Here is a 17042-nt window from a genome sequence, read left to right on the forward strand (position 1 = left end):
GTAGCTCTGTCGGTGTGGCTCCTGGCTTCCCCAAGACATGGGGAGCTGGGAGTTGGGCTGCAGCCCTGCTGGTGAAACTCCCAGCTTTCCCAAGCCATGGGGAGCCAGGAACGGGGCTGCAGCCCTCTCTGGGGCAGGATGGGGGGCATGTTTCCCAGGCTGGAGGAGTATCTACCTGGGGCACCAGGTCCCAATAAAATCTTAAAAAGAACTGGGGGAAATACACTATCCCCTGCCACCGCCCCAACATACCCTGCCTTAGCTGTGGCATGGTCCCTGCTGGCTCCCTCTCCTGTTTCTGCCTGCACATGTGGCCAGTGAGTACATGCTACATGTGCTCTCTAGCCAGCAGCTTTGGCTGCGCTGACCTGAGGGAAGGGCACTGCAGCAAGTGACATGAATGCAGGGCTCAGTGGTTTGAGCATTAGCCTGCTAAACCCATGGTTGTGTGCACAATCCTTGAGGGGGCCATTTAGAGATCTGGGGCAAATAAGAGGAGGAAAAAAAAAGGGGGCTGGGGGAAGGTGCTTGGTCCTGCCAAGAGGGCAGGGAACTGGACTTGATGTCCTCCTGAGGTCCCATCCAGTTCTATGAGATGTGTGTCTCCAATTAGCCCTTTTGCTAAAATAAGTTAGGACACCTTGCTAGCATATGGGACTGTCCCGGTCAAAATAGGACAGATGGTCACCTTAAAATTAAGAGGCTATAAGGCCTGCAGTATCTCAAAGGTAAACTGTCTTTTTGGCTTATTCACATTTTTTAATCCTACAGAAGGGTTTTGAAAAGAAGAAACCTCAGCACTCACTTATTTAGGACTGAATAGCTTACATTCTAGAGCTTTTTACTACAGAATGATCATATAAGAATATTACTTCCTGAAAAAGACATTATTTATTGTTAGAAGTATAGGGAAGCAAGAAGGGTACCTTTTATTTTTTAAAATAAGTTTGCATTTTCCAAAATGTACCTAAAAACTACATAAATCATTAGGGTCTAGATTTTGGTCCCATTAGAGTCAATGGTAAAATTCCCACTGGCTTTAGTAGGAACACAATTTGACCTTTAACACTATGAAATTCAGTATTTGGTTAAGTTACTATGGAAAAAAAACTCAAGGGAGAAGAGATACAATCCAGTTGAAAAGGCTTCCTCCCATTATCACACATCCATTAGCAGGATCAAACATTTTCTCCAAATTCATTACTGACTGCAAAGTAATGTCAAATGGGATCTGAAAAAGGCAAAAGCAATATTTCTTCAGTAAATAGCTTTCTAATGAATATGTATAAACAGAGACAAATGGTCAAAAAACAAGTTTCCGAACCACAGTGGAAGAATAAATTGCAAGTATTTTCTGAACATAAATATGTTTGAGTCCAATGACCTCTTCTGACATAAAGCCCCATGGAAAAATGCCAAGTGGGAGAAAACCTCAGCAATATCCCTTCACAGAGTTTAACTTTGATCATTCTGTGCCCCTCAGACCTGGGGACTTCGGCATAGCCACTGCCTGAACACCAGTATCATATGCCTCATTCAAGTCTTTGTGCAGCTCTCTAAATTTGCTTCCTTCTGGCCATCACTCAGCAGTGTAGCTCCAGTGGATCCATGGCGCCAGGGAATGCCAGTGACTACAATTATCCCAATCTCTCCCTTCCCACCTCTTCCCATGAGTGAGCTCTTATGGGAGACAAAGAGTGCCCCAGGTTAATTTACAGTTCTGAGGTAATCTCCATGGACCTTTTAAAGTGCCAGTCTTTTAAAGTGCCAGTTGACCCCAATGAATGTAAGACCACTCACTCCTCAATAGTCTATATGAACTACATCAGCTTTGAAGATATTGTTTAAAAATTGCGTTCAGCTAAAAGGTCATTTTTAATGCAAGGGTTATATTTAGAAATGACTTCTGAAATTTAAAATGGAGTTTCCTTAGACTTATTCGTTACAGTTTCACTTGGGCACTAGGCTGTGTACTGAGTATATTATTTTTAAACAGATGATCCATCTTTTATTTTCAAAACCTGAACACCAATATGCTCTAAATGAATGAAACAATAAAAATGGCCTTTTGTTCTAATTAAAAAGTTAAGTCAGCGATGAAACAAAAGTACAGACAAATATTTCAACAAAAAGAAAAAAGGAAAATAACATGGGCTGGCTTCTAAGTGTGACAGGGCAAGAAAGAGAATTTTAAAAGACTTTGTGAAAAATTAGACACTGGTTTCATTCAATTAGCTCAGAAAAAGACAAAAAGGAGATTTAAAAAACAAATGCAGAAGGTTTCTTTAAGAGACTAGGTTTTCCCTGGACTTGCTGTGAGGCCAGGGTGTCCAAAAAGCCTCTTCTTATTACATATGCCATACATGGGCAAGAACAATTGCAGTCCTAGTGCTCAAAGTAAGGCAAGGAGCGTTTTCCTTAATGCATCTTGCCTTCCAGGAACAGATGGGGTGGGGTTAGGTGAACACCAAAAGGGAAGTGTATTACATCATCCCAAAGGATGTAATGTGTGTTCTCCACCTGGAAGCTGGAAAACATGGGTAGGAGATTATAATTCCTGATGTACAATCTCTCTCTGAGCTAACCCTACTCGAACAAAAGGGTTAGCTGTTTTATACACAGTCCAACCTAAGATGTTTTATAAAATGTACTGAAAGTGCTAGAAATATTGTTCTGAAATATACTTTAAAGAGGAAGGTGCTAAGCACCCTGAACTTCCACTGTCTTCCGTGACATTTGAAGACACTCAGCCCTTTGCAGGATCAGGTCCTAAATCCTTCCTTAAACAAATGTGCCATGGAAGTTTTATGTGAGAAGATTTGTCCTGAAGCTTCTATTCAACATTTTGGTGTGAAAAGTCAATTGTTTTATTTGTGGAAACATTTGAGTTTGTTTTTTGGTGCAAAACCAAATAAAGTTAAAAGAGTAACGCCTTTGTCTGACTATGAAGGAACTTGGCTGGACTTGCTTCATACCTATAGCCAGATTCCCCACAAGCAGAAGTTCAGAAGAATTTTAAAACAGGCCCCACTGCAAAAAACAGCCCGATTGCAAGGAAGCTACAGTAGCTTCTCTTCCCATTCACTTGGCCCAGCTTCTCCTTCCAGGGAAGATATTTGGGTGGGATTGTTGGAAGACCAATTTCTTCATAAAAGAATGGTGTTGAGATGTGGGCAATAAATTAGGTAACATGGAGAGCTAGGGTCCTTTGCAGGGAAGATTTATTTCTCAAAGGAAACATCTAGGCTGGTGGGACGGGGAAGGTGATATGCACAAAATGGTTTTGATGAGCTCATCATTTGTGCTAGCGGATGCTGATCATCCAAGATGGGGCTGCAGACCTGCCAGATACCACTGGCCTTTTCCCATTGTTCATTGGAATAGGCTTGATAAGTGTTAGTCATTTGGACAATCTCTTTCCTGTAGGAAGGACTGCTCTATGGCTGTGTCTACACTACCTCCCTACTTCGAAGGGAGGATGGTAAGTAGGGTGTTGGGAGTTTATTAATGAAGTGCTGTGCTACATGTGCAGCACTTCATTAAGCAAATTCCCCCCTCCCTCCACGGCAAGTTGGAAGTTTTAAACAAGACACACAGCAGTTTTAAACTTCGACGCTGCTGCGGGGGGGAATTTGCTTAATGACGTGCTGCATATGTAGCGCAGCACTTCATTAAAACTCCCAACACCCTACTAACTATCCTCCCTTCAAAGCAGGGAGGTAGCGTAGACAAGCCCTATGAATACCAGGGAGTTCAGGAACTCCATAATTTAGATAAGATTTGGGGTTCTGTATTTTTAGTAGTGAGAAGGAGGAGATAATATGATTGGGAAGAGGAATGGTGGTGAGAAATCCATGGCTGAATTATTTATAAAAAATGAATGAGGGGGATTCCTTAGGATATTCATCATTACACTGTGGGCAACTATAGGGTAAAGGTATTTAAGCATTAGTGAAGGAGTCACTGGTTAGAATGGACTTTGAAGCTTACCCTACAGATTATTTCTTGAGCACCTGGCTGCAGCCACTGCAGCACCCTCATGGCCACTTTAAGGTAGCTCAGAAAGTTGAATAATAGTGCCTCGTACTGGAGACCTTTGATGCTGATTGAACAGAAAGTTACTTGTCCTATGCAGTAACTGGGGATGCTCCACTTGTAGATGCAGCAAGGCCCCTTGCACCTGGGATCAGAGATCTTCATCAGCAGTGCAAAGTGAAGTGTTTTATATAATGCTGTGCAGTCTGAACGCCTTCAAGCTGCATCTAGACTATGAGATAAAGCTGATTTTTAATAAATTTGATTTTTAACCTCACTCTCATGAATTCAAATTTAAGTGTCCACAAAGCTTCTTGAAATTCAACCCACTGTTTTTCCATGTTTCTGTGTCCCTCTTGCCCTATGCAAGTTTGACAGCATGAGCAGTGCATTGTGAGTACCTATCCCACAGTGCCTTAGCCCCAGTTGCTTGTGGGTGTTTCATGTTTGAATCCCAGAATGCAAATCACTGTCCCAGAATTCAGAGCAACCAGTAGCCACGCAAAAATGAAATGGAGATTGTGCCATTTCCTGCAACATTTTCTCCACCAGCACAAGCATGGATCCCTAAATGCTTCGACTCATAGCACAAATTGTTTCATCAACTACACTGGCTGTTGCGCAATTTTGCCTTCTATTACAAAGATCTGCGATGGTTCAGTATGATGATGATAATGATGGTGGTGGTGGTGGTTTTGAAGAGGAAATCTCACAACTGCAGCCCAAGGACTCACAGCTGCTGGCTGCCCTGAATGCATTGGTGACAGTGGAATGGTAGTTTTGGGCTCAAGAGACCAGTGCACACTGGTGGAACCACATCATTTTGAAGTCCTGGGATGACCAGCAGTGGGTGCAGAACTTTTGCATGTGCAAGTCCACTTTTTTGGAACTTTGTGATGTTCTGGCCCCCACCATGAAGCACAGCAACACAAGAATGAGTCCAGCTTTAATAGTTCAGAAGCAAGTGGCAATCACTCTGTGGAAGTTTGCAATGTCTGACTGCTACCAGTCGGTGGCAAATCAGTTCAGTGTGGACAGATCTATAGAGGGGTCTGTGGTGATGCAGGTGGCCCATGCAATCTGTTGACATCTGCGCAGGAAGACTATAACCCTGGGAGATGTGCAGGACATAGTGGATGGCTTTGCTGCCCAGGGGTTTCCTAACTGCAGTGGGGCAATAGATGGCACACACATCCCCATCCTGGCCCCGACCACATGTTCTCTGAGTGTATAAATCAAAAGGGGTATTTCTCCATGGTTTTGTAGGGGTTGGTAAATCACAAAAGTCACTTCACTGACATCAGTGTGGGAGGGTTCACAATGTGCACATCTTCTGAAATTCTGGGTTGTACAGAAAGCTCCTGGATGGGACATTTTCCCAGATCAGAAAATCACAATTGTGAGGTGGAGATGCCTGTTGTAGTATTGGGCGATCCTGCTTACCCCCTGCTCCCTTGCCTTATGAAGCCCTACAGAGGAGCCCTGGACCACAGCAAGTAAAACTTCAGTCACAGACTCAACAGGTGCAGAATAGTCATGGAATGTACCTTTGGCCATATAAAAGCAAGATTCAGATGCTTATTGACTTATCTGGACCTTTCTGAAACTAATGTCCCCACCGTGATTACAGCGTGCATCATTTTGCACAATGTTTGTGAATCCAGGTGGGAGACTTTCCCATCCATCTGGAATTCCGAAGCTGAGGCCAGAGGTGGGGCTTACTCTCAGCCGCCTACACCACCATTCACCAGTAGCCACGCTGAGGCATCAGCAATAAGAGATGCTTTAAAACAGCTTCATGAATGATCTGTAACACACATGCTACCAATGTATTCCTCTGTTCTAATACCAATAAATCATACTGTGTCTTAATGAATGAATGGTTTTACTTGGTGGGAGGGGGTTAAGTTGCAGTAAGTGGAAATGCATGTGGTGGGCAGCTGTGCCTTCATCCCTGCCCCTACCCACCCAGATTCCCTGTGCTATGCATCCACTGCGGACCTGGGTGTAGCAGTGGGCAGCTGTGCCTTTATCCCTCCCACGCCCACCAGCTGCTGCAGGGAAATGTAAAAGGGCAGGAAGCATGGTAAAAAAAATCCAATGCAAATTCCTGTGCTTCTGTTGGTTGCCAAAGAGGACATCACCCTCCTAAAACTAACAGTTATCAACCTGTGTGCCCACAAGCCTGAAAACTTGCTAAAATGGCAATCTGGTTGCATGGCTTGGCAAGGTGTGCTACTGTGGAAGCCGCAACAAGTCAGGCCTGCCCAAGAACCTTGTGAAAAAAATACAAGTGTGCCTGGATGAGGCCTTTGAGGACATATCCAAAAAGGAGAAGCGCTCCATCCCAAGAAACATAAATACGCTGTTGTGAGGGGCACAGATCCATAGCAAACCTGTGCCCATAGACAACCCTATAACTATACCCACTCACAACCTGCTTCTAGCATGCAGAATACATACTCACACAAGCAGCTTGGTCCAGGAGGCTCAGGGACCAGTATGGAGGGGACCACTGTGAAGGGGACAGGTTCCAGGTCTATGTTGAAGGGCTCCGGTGTGTCAGGAAGAAATTCCTCAACCCCCTGCTCTTTGCCCCCTTCTTGCTCTCCATTGGCCTCTTCTTCTGGGGCACCCAGCTCCTCTCAACTCACCCCGAACTCCAGACCGGAGCCTCCACAAGTGTCATAATTCATGCTAGGCTCTGTGGTGGGGTTGCTCCTGATAAGCATGTGCAGCTGTTCATAATAATGGCAGGTGTGTGAAGCTGCCCCTGACCACTGGCTGGGTTCCCGGACTGTTTGATAGGCCTGCTGGAGTTCTTTCGCCTTCACCTGGCATTGCGTAGAGTCCCGGGAGTAATCTCTGGTGGTCACCTTGCAGGACATCTGCTCATCAATTGCCACGTTTCTCTTGGCCACCCAAAGTCTCTTTGCCACCGACTGGTCTCCCCAAATCGCAAGAAGATCCAGAATCTCCCGGTGGGTCCATGCTGGGGATCTCTTGCAAGCCTGAGAAATACTAGGCAGCTCACTACCCTGAGTGCTTATGATTGCAGGAGATAGCTACCAATGCAATTGCTACCGATGCAGTGCTATGGCTACCGATGCAGTGTGATGCAAAGGAATTTTTTCATTATGGGTGCCCTTTATATTTGCAGGCCTGGGCACTGTTGAATTCAAATTCTAATTCTAATTCAATCAAAAATTTGCGGGCTTTCTGTTACCTTCTTCCTGCACACCTGAATGGATAGCAACAGAGAAGGAAGTGGCTGTACGTGGAGAGTCAGCGCCTAGCTTTGTTGGATACATATGGGACACTTCTGGAGGATAATATTTGAAATAGAGACATGGCACTTCCACACTAGCCTTTATTCGATATTTTAGATTTAAAATTGATGCTATACCAATCACGTAAGATTGACATTTTGGTATTGGTATTATTAGGGCTCAATAAATTGACCTAATGAAGACAGTGATGTTTTAATATCAAGCTAACTCCTTTAAATTCGATTTTATCTCATAGTGTAGATGCAGCTTCAGTTTCTTCTGTGCTGCACAGTGTAAGTTTTAGGCTCTGAAGCAGAGGGAAGGAGGACAGGTAATGGAGCACCCATAGGACACACATCTCAAAGAACCTCAGTTACAACACAGGGTAAATGACTTCTCCTCCTTCTAGTGATGTCACTATGGGAGTTTCACTTATAGGTGGCTAGTTAACAGTGCCCCTAACTGGAAGGCTGGGGCTTCGGAGTGACATTTACTGCTGATGATAAGACAGTATGTCATAGGAGAGTGTCCACTTTAGCATCATACATAATAGTTTTTGTGGAGGCCCATGTGGCAGCTTTGCAAATGTCAGCAATGGGGGTATTATTGAGAAAAGCTATCAAGGTGAACCGTGAACATGTAGAATGTGTTCTAATTGCACTAGGAGATTGTCTGTTTTGGAGTTTGTAAGATACATGTACACACTGTGAGATCCACTTGCAAATGTGTTATTCAGAGATGGCTGTGGCTCTTACAGTGCTGGGATAATAGTAGAGAGCATAACAACCTTGAAGCTCTGCAGTTTGATGAATTTGTTTAAATTGCAAAGGTCCAGGATGGGGCCCCAGCTGCTGAATATCTTCTGCATCAGACGAATCAAACCCTGTCCCCAGTGTTTGAAAGGGACCCACTCGATGTCTCCCTTTTACAGAAGACTATTTCTCCCTATTGAGTGAATTTGTGAGGGGGTCCCTGAAGAAGGACAAGGATGGGGGTGAGGCTGCAGCAGGATAGGAAGAATCATAGAATCATAGAATACTAGGACTGGAAGGGACCTCGAGAGGCCATCGAGTCCAGCCCCCTGCCCTCATGGCAGGACCACGTACTGTCTAAACCATCCCTGATAGACATCTAACCTGTTCGTAAATATCTCCAGTGATGGAGATTCTACAACTTCCCCCAGCAATTTATTCCACTGTTTGACCACCCTGACAGTTAGGAACTTTTTCCTAATGTCCAATCTAAACCTCCCTTGCTGCAGTTTAAGTCCATTGCCTCTTGTTCTATCCTCAGAGGCCAAGAAGAACAAGTTTTCTCCCTCCTCCTTATGACACCCTTTTAGATACCTGAAAACCACTATCATGTCCCCCCTCAATCTTCTCTTTTCTAAACTAAACAAGCCCAGTTCTTTAAGCCTTTCTTCATAGGTCATGTTCTCTAGACCTTTAATCATTCTTGTTGCTTTAGCTAGGAGGAGTTGAAAGTGCTTTTGAGGATAGGGTTATAATTCAAAATGATCTGGACAAATTTTAGAAATGTTCTTAGGTAAGTGGGATGAAGTTCAATAAAGACAAATACAAAGTACTCCACTTAGGAAAAAATAGTTTCACACATACAAAATGGGAAGATATTGTCTAGGAAGTGTGACAGTGTGTCATAATCAAGACATCAGAAGTAATACTTCTGCTCTACTCTGCACTGATAAGGTCTCAGATTGAGCATTGTGTCCTGTTCTTGGTACTGCATTTCAAGAAAGATGTGGAGAAACTGCAGAAGGCCCTGTGAAGAGCAACAAAAATGAATAAAGGTCTAGAAAACGTGATCTATGAGGGATAATTGAAAGAGTTAGGTTTGTTTAGTTTCGAAAAGATAAGACTGAGAGGGGACATGATAACAGTTTTCAAGTACCTAAAAGGTTGTTATAAGAAGAAGGGAGAAAATGTATTGACCTTAATCTATGAGGGTAGAACAAGAAGCAATGGTCTTCAATTGCAGCAAGGGAGGTTTAGTTTGGACATTAGGAAAAACCTTCCTGTCATGATGGTTAAGCACTGGAATAAAATGCCTAGGGAGGCTGTGGAATCCCCATCATTGCACATATTTAAGAACAGGTTAGGTAAACATCTGTTGGGGATAATCTAGCTGGTGTTTGGTCCTGCCTTGAGTGCAGGGGACTGGGCTAAATGACCTCTCAAGATTCCTTATAGTTCTAGTATTCTGTAATTCTGTCAATGCTATTTTGATTGTACAAATTTCTATTAAAATAATAACACAGGAAAGAAAGTAGGAAAGTCACTAACTGATATTATCTGTACTTTAATTTGATCAAAGAATTTAGCCTTGAAGAAAAAGGTTTTTTTCTGTTCTGTTTTTTTAAATTAAGAATATCATACCTCAGTTACTGAAGATGGCAGATCAGGAACAGTGCACAGCAAAGCTTTTATTTCAGACAAACATTGTTTAAGCATTTCCTAATGATGAAAAACAGGAAAAATCAATGTTGTATTTTCTGCTTTCTGCAATGAATTATTAGATATGTTTTTTAAAATTTCTATTTCCATGCATCACAATTATGAAGCTGTTTGTTGTTTTCACAGAATTCCATGTGTGGAAATGTTTCTGTTCCATTTTTCAGTAGTGCAGAGAAATGATACTCAGGCATTCTTAGATTTATAAACTATCACCTAAAATATCCACAATAAATTCAAGCTTGTCTTTTCTGTAGCAACCCAAGGGCTCAATCCTACAGTCCTTATTTGGGCAAAACACCAACTGACATCAGGAATGAGCACCCCACTAACGCTACGTCTACACTAGCCCCCTCCTTTTGGAGGAGGCATGTAAATGAGGCAGTTCAGAAGATGCTAATGAGGCACTGCCATGAATATGCAACGCCTCACTAGCATAAGGGTGGCCATGTACAATTTGAAAGTGCCATCTTCAGAATGCACACCACTTGTGAAGCCTGGGGCCTTTCGAAAGGACCCCTGGACTTCAAAAGCGTCTTCTTCCTAAAACCAAATAGCCATAGCTGTAGAGCAGAGACCTCACTTTCCCTTGTCAGTGGTCTCAGAGAGGCTGCTGCACTGTAATCCTGTTCTGTGTTCTTCACAGAATAAAGCCTGTTTCTGGTGGTTTGTCTAAATGAGTCTGGTCCGAGGTGCACACACACTGACACACAACACAGAGCATACAAAGGAGCCTCTGGCCTAGTCTCCCAAAGTTGTGTAAAAAGTCACAAGGCTTCACCTATGTTGAATAGCCTCCTACTGGACTGGTGAACAGGAATGGCTACATTTTTTAGCTATTGGTGCCATAACTCCAATAGGGGAAGTTTTGATTTTTCTTGCACACAGTAAGGAAGCTGTTACACAAGAGAACCAGAATGACATGAATTCATAATTTGGAGCCCAGGGGGTTGATATGACCCTAATTTGGTTTCAGTGAAAGCAGAGACTCCCAATGGGCGTTGTAGCCAGGAAACTCCAGGAAAGGATGAATGTGTTGAGGCAGAAATCCTGGGGAGAAACATAACAGTGCCATACCTCCCTGCACAGCATCAAATCCATGGGGTTCCTGTGATGGTGCAGATTTCAGGGTAGACATCAAGAACTGGATAAACGACATACAGTACCTGCTAGCATCCACTGGCAGTCTGAGTCTTTGAAGTTCCCCACCTAAGTTGGGGGGGCTTGTAAATTAGTCCCTAACCTGCCACCTCAGGAGCAGTTTCCAGCTCCAGCTATTGAAAAGCTGTAGAGCAGACACTTCACTCCCCCTTTTCAATGGTCTCAGCACCTCTGAGGTTACATAATTAAAAAAAACCTCACTGATTATGAGTAGTGTCATTCCACTTACACTCTATAATCCATCCTTACAGCAAACTCTGGTATCAGGTAACTCTGGGAGTCCAGCTTTGATGCTACTTCCTCCTCAGTGGAGAGAATGGCAAGTCCACCAGCCATCTCTTGAGACCTAATTGACTGTAGGCAATGTTCCCTGTACGCTAGGCTCTTGTGCATCCTCTCAGGAGAGATTCCAGTGCTGCCCAGCTGATTAACAGAGCACTCACAGCTAGGTTTTCTTACTGCTGGTGGGGCACATTCACACATGCTTCAGTGCACAGATAAAATTATTCCACACGTGGATGGAATAAATCCTCACATGGATGGAAAAGATTAGGGAGAATGTTGGCTGTAGGTAGTTCTAAATTTTTTATTTTAGGAAAACTTTGCTTCCCCGAAACCACTCTGACTGGGATTGTCAGCAAAATCCTGTATGCTATGCTATTGCTAAGTTTGGGAAGGCACTCTCAAGTGATTTAAGAAATTGAAGGGTAGTACTTGTTCCCTCAGGGATGAATGCTAATAGCACCCAAAGCTATGTTTTCTCCATTTGCCTTTGTTGTATGAAACAGTAAACTCTTTCATAGCCGGCAGCCCTGGGACCAGGAAGTTGCCAGATAGTCAAATATTCTGGGTAATAGAGAGGTAGACCTAGCAATGCATAACGCTGAAGAAAAAACAAAATTAGATACTAAAAACAAACAAAAATCCATGTGGAGTATTTCATTTACCAACAACAGTAGTATTGTCCACTGTAAACTTATACTGTATCTGCTGTGTTTATTTGTATTTACTTTCACTATGTTCTACTTATGGACAACATAACTAAAATTTACTTATGGTTAAAATGCCAGTTATTTGAGAGTTCCGGATAATGTACTGTAGTTGGGGCTATAGGCATGTTGCAGTGCAGAGCTGGGGTGCACTGGACCTGGGAAAAACGGCAGAGTGCTGGCACAAGGAGTGCAGGAGATACGCTGGAAGAACTGGGTGGTGATATGCCTTCCTCACCTGAACCCCCAATCTTTGTCCCTTTCACCCATCATCACATAATTCCCTCCCCACTCTCCCTTCTCCCCTTGTCCCACACCACTGTCTCTTTAATTGCTCCACTCCTCTGACTCCTTCCTGGGAATCATTCACATGTCTAATTCCCTGTGCCCCTCCATGTGCCCCTGCCAAAACACAAAACAAAAACAAACAAACAAAAAAAACCAGACTGCATTCTCATCAAAATCAAGTTGCCAGCTCCCAGGATTTACAAACTGTAGCAATTTACAATCATCTGTTGCAAAACTCCTTTTGTTGAATGGGGTTGAGGTTGACTTATCCTTCCTTATGTTAACTGATGGTGGGGTGAGTTCACACCATCTACATCAATAAAATCTGCCTGGCCGTGTCTACACTAGCCAAAAACTTTGAAATGGCCTTGCAAATGGCCATTTCAAAGTTTACTAATGAAGTGCTGAAATACATATTCAGTGCCTCATTAGCATGTGGGCGGCCACAGCACTTCGAAATTGATGTGGCTCGCCGCTGTGCGGCTCGTCCAGACGGGGCTCCTTTACGAAAGGACCCCGCCTACTTCGAAGTCCCATTATTCCCATCTGCTCATAGGAATAATGGAACTTTGAAGTAGGCAGGGTCCTTTCGAAAAGGAGCCCCATCTGGACGAGCCGCGCAGCGGCGAGCCGCATCAATTTCAAAGTGCCATGGCCGCCCGCATGCTAATGAGGCGCTGAATATGTATTTCAGCGCTTCATTAGTAAACTTTGAAATGGCCATTTGCATGGCCATTTCGAAGTTTGGGGCTAGTGTAGACATAGCCCAAAAGGCAGAATTCTAAGCAACCAGGGTAATATTCAGATTTTAGAACACTTAGAAATGTTGAATTTTAAAGCTCATAAAATGATGGACATTTTCTGACTTTTTTTGTAATTTGCCAGCCCTGGAAGGTGGTGGTGGAATTGTGGGTCCCTTGCTCTGGTACTGTGGGGAGGGGAACCCCAAGGCTGGAGCCTGCTGCTGGAGAGCTGAAAAAGACATGGAGGACCCTGAGGCTGGGGGTGATAAGGACTGCCCCCCTGGCCAGGAGCATGGTGAAAAGGACCCACAGAGTCCAAGGACCCACGGAGTCCAGATGTTTGTTTCCAACACACACACACATGCACGCACACACACACATAGTGCTTGGACAGGAGAGAAAGGGCAGTGGAAGGGGGAGGTGTGAGGCACTGGGGGACACCAGTTTTGGGCTATGGGTGAGGGGCCCTGATGGAGTCTGGCTGCCAACACTCATCTGTGCTAGGAAAGAGCTCTGTGGACTGGTGAAGGGCCCCATTGCCAGAAAATGGAAGGATCTGTCCTACCAAGGCAGAAGCCTGGAAGGGCAAGAGCAGAGCTGGGAAGACTGCTCTGGACAGATTGCCTGCTGCAGTGGCATGAGTGAAGGCGAGGAGCAGTAGGGCTCTGCAGCAGCCAGCAGTGGATCCCAGGACCCAGAAAGAAGAACAGGAGAGCTGTGACTGAGTAGCTCAAGCCCAGGGGTGCAAGCAAACAAAGAGAAGTAAATGAGGTGGACACTGACCCCTGCTGAAGGCACAGTCCCTCTCTGCCCCCCTGAAGCATGGGCACCTCAGGGGGCAGCCACGGGTAGCTGCCCCACCTCATCCTACAGACGGGATGGCTCTGAGTGTACATCTGCCACACCTTTATAGCAGAGAGTAGACTACGGCAGACAGGAAAGAAGATATTTATATTCCTATAACATACAGAAGAAATGCCACAACCAATTAGCATTCCAGACAATGGTTTTCAGATCACTGACTTATTTACGAATGAAAGTTTGAACAAAAACCTTCAGCTAATCAGAACCAGTCACTAAAGGACAGCTCTGTCTCCCCTCTGAAATGCTGTATTCCACGATTGGCTGAAGCACCATTTGTTCTCCAAGCCAGTCAGATTGCAGCTTTTCAATAACAGCACCGTGAGCAATTGTCACAGCTTCACAGCTCCCATCAAGCAAAATGGCAGCATCTGCATCATTAATCATTCCATATAATAGATGTGAAGAGAATACTGTCACATGATAAATGTCGCCCACTTTGAAAACAAACGTCTACTTTTCCTCGGCATTTATCAAGCAGCAGTTATGCTCAGTAACATTCTATCCCATTGACATTATCTCCAACAGACCACATGGAAATTCTAAAACTGCCTCTTTTGTATTTATTTATTTCTGTCACAGAGCCATATTCAGCCTGACCAATAATGAAGAGAGCACGGTGGTAGAGAGAAAATGAAAAGAAATTCCTCGCCAGTTTTAGACCTACTCTGAGCTAGTGGAAGGTTCCCGTTTTAGTCCCCAGTCACTGGCCATTCTGCACTCAATATGTATAAGCTATTTTGTCAAAAGAGCTTTTGTGCGAACCTACACATAAGAGTTACCTTTTTGTAACTGGGATGTGTTGCTCATGTCTATGCCACAATTAGAGGGTGTGCTCACCATGTGCACCGGTGTCAGAATTTTTTCCTTCAGCATTACTCACAGTAGTCTTAGCAGGCAGGAGTGGTGCCTACACGGTGCGATATAAGGGGTGCTTTGTGCTCCACCCACCCTCAGTTCCTTCTTGCTGGGAAATGAGGAAGGACAGCAGGAGGTGCATAACTGTCCCCTGAGGGAGGCCCAAACTGCCCCGGGGGGGCTAAACTGCCCCCAGGTGGCTTAACTGCCCCACACACAGGACCCAAGCTGCCCCCATCAGTGACTTAACTGCCCCCCAGCAGAGCCTGAGCCACCCCCTGGCAGCTTAACTGTCCCCCAGTGGGGTTTGAGCCATCCCCCAGCAGGACCCAAGCTGCCCCCCCAGCAACTTAACCATCCCCAGTGGGGCCCAAGCCAGGGCCCAAATCACGCCCTGGCCGCTTAGCCGCCATTGCAGCCCCAAACCACCACCCACCACACCCAGGCTTCAGGCCCACACCCAACCCAGGACTCATCTTCCTGTGCAGCTGCGTGATTCCCTCCAGCTCCCCAGCATACAGCGCAGCAGGAGCGGCTCCCAGGGCCCTGCCATGCTGACAACAAGACTCAATTTAATTGGTTTGTTTAATTGTTTAAACCAATTAAATTGAGTCTTCTTTCAGTGCGCCAGGACATTGGGCACCAGAAGAAAGCAGTAGTGGCAGTGGTGTGAACTGCAAATGGCTCTTTAAAGAGCCACATGTGGCTTGGAGCTGCTCAGGTGCCTTTTAAAAATGGTGGCACAAGAAAAAAAGGTGTTGCAGCGCTGTTCTGTGGTGTTCCAGCAGGAAAATAGCCCTGGCCAAGATAATAACAACTTACACTGGGCTTGATTTTAAACAAAAAAAAAATTTTAAGGAAAACAGTACAATTTAAGTGGTGCTAAGGAAACAGGAGGATCAAAATTAGTTACCAAATCAAACAAAAGAGAAAACATGTAGCTAATTCTATTCTTATGAGCTCCTATCCTAAACAGCTGTCTCTATATCCAATGAAACCTTCAGGTCAGAAATGATCTTATTCTGACCTGGGTCTCCAGTAAAGTTCTCTGTCGTCATTAGGGTGTGTCAGGCAATTTCCAAGGCAAGCTGAATACAAAAGATGGTAGAACCCCAGGACCCTTTTTATACCTTTCCCCTGTGGAGGGAATTCCATTGTTTTCTTTGGCCGTGTCTACACTAGCTCCCTTCTTCGAAGGGGCAGGGAAATGACACGGACCAGGGAATATCAATGAGATGCTGCCATGCATATGCAGAACATCATTAGCATAATGGCAGCTGCGCAAATTTCGAAGCTGCTAACTTCAAAGTGCCGACAGGCAGTCTAGATGCTGGTACTTCAAAATACGTGCCCAACTTTGAAATTCCCTTACTCCCAATCCAGTTAGTCTAGGACAGCCTGGACTGGGGCACGACCGGGCAAGATACCATGATCTGATGCCCAAATGGCGAACCTTGTCCACTTTGCGTGATATGTTAGATGTTGTGATGGGGTGTACCAACCCCACTATGGGGGTGACAAAATTCACCTCACTTACCTGGCTAAGGAGGCCCCATCCCCACAGTCCTGCTGGGAATGTTGCAGCTGGAGGCCAGGTAGAAAGGCCTGCGGAATAGCTCACCCAGAGCTGGCTGCCAGCCAGGAGGAGGTGCTGCTGGAACTGCTGAAGAGAAGCCACTGACAAACCAAGATGAGGAGCTCAGTCAGTGAGGAGCAACTGGAGGCACCCCCAGTCCGGAAGGAAGAGCTGAGGAGGACTGTGCTGTACAGACTGCTAGGAAGTAGCCCAGGGTGGGGAGTTGCCCCTGCAGAAGCTCATTTTGTTTGAGAAGGATTCCCCGCAGAGTTAATGGTTGACCCCTCCACTGCTGATAGGCCCCTGACGGGAACCCTGTGGAGAGCGAGGTTCCAGGTTCCACTACCTCATCAAACCCTTGTAGGGATCGACCACCACATTGGTTATGATCACTAGGCCACACTGCCCTGTGGGAAAGGAGCATTGATAGTGACTTCACCTGCTAGGCAAACAAACCATTCTGAGTTCCTTGATATTTATGTGGAGCAACCATCATGTGGTCAGGCAGGGAAAACTTAGATACCTCTCCTATGAGGTTTGTTAGGTCCTTGAATCTGTCCAGAGGCAGGTAGCCCCTTGCTCAGGCTGAGTTGAGCACTTCCCTGATGAATCATATCTCTTCTGGACAAGTCCTAAGACGGACTTTTTGTCATTGACTAGCAGTTCCAAGAACCAGCCAGTCACCAGGAGGACCACTATGCTGCTTTGGACCTGGAAGCTGCGCTGCTCTTGGTCAATCAGTCATTGAGATAAGGGTAAATCTGTACGTCATGACATCTGAGGTAGGTTGTCAA

The 17042-nt window shown here is 45.0% G+C and overlaps 1 protein-coding gene across 1 annotated transcript in view; it reads right to left on the minus strand.

Moving 5' to 3' along the window:
- Nucleotides 1-783: 783 nt before the first annotated feature.
- Nucleotides 784-17042, minus strand: part of CFAP54 (cilia and flagella associated protein 54) — a 315059-nt gene continuing 298800 nt past the window's right edge. The window contains exons 68-69 of the mRNA XM_074983979.1: nt 9698-9775; nt 784-1231 (exon numbers count right to left, since the gene is read on the minus strand). Coding sequence (XP_074840080.1) covers nt 1112-1231; nt 9698-9775 — 198 coding nt within the window. The 3' untranslated portion in view covers nt 784-1111. The remainder of the gene's footprint in view (nt 1232-9697; nt 9776-17042) is intronic.

The sequence above is a fragment of the Carettochelys insculpta genome, chromosome 1 (genome assembly GCF_033958435.1).
Source record: "Carettochelys insculpta isolate YL-2023 chromosome 1, ASM3395843v1, whole genome shotgun sequence".
Lineage (NCBI taxonomy): Eukaryota > Metazoa > Chordata > Testudines > Carettochelyidae > Carettochelys > Carettochelys insculpta.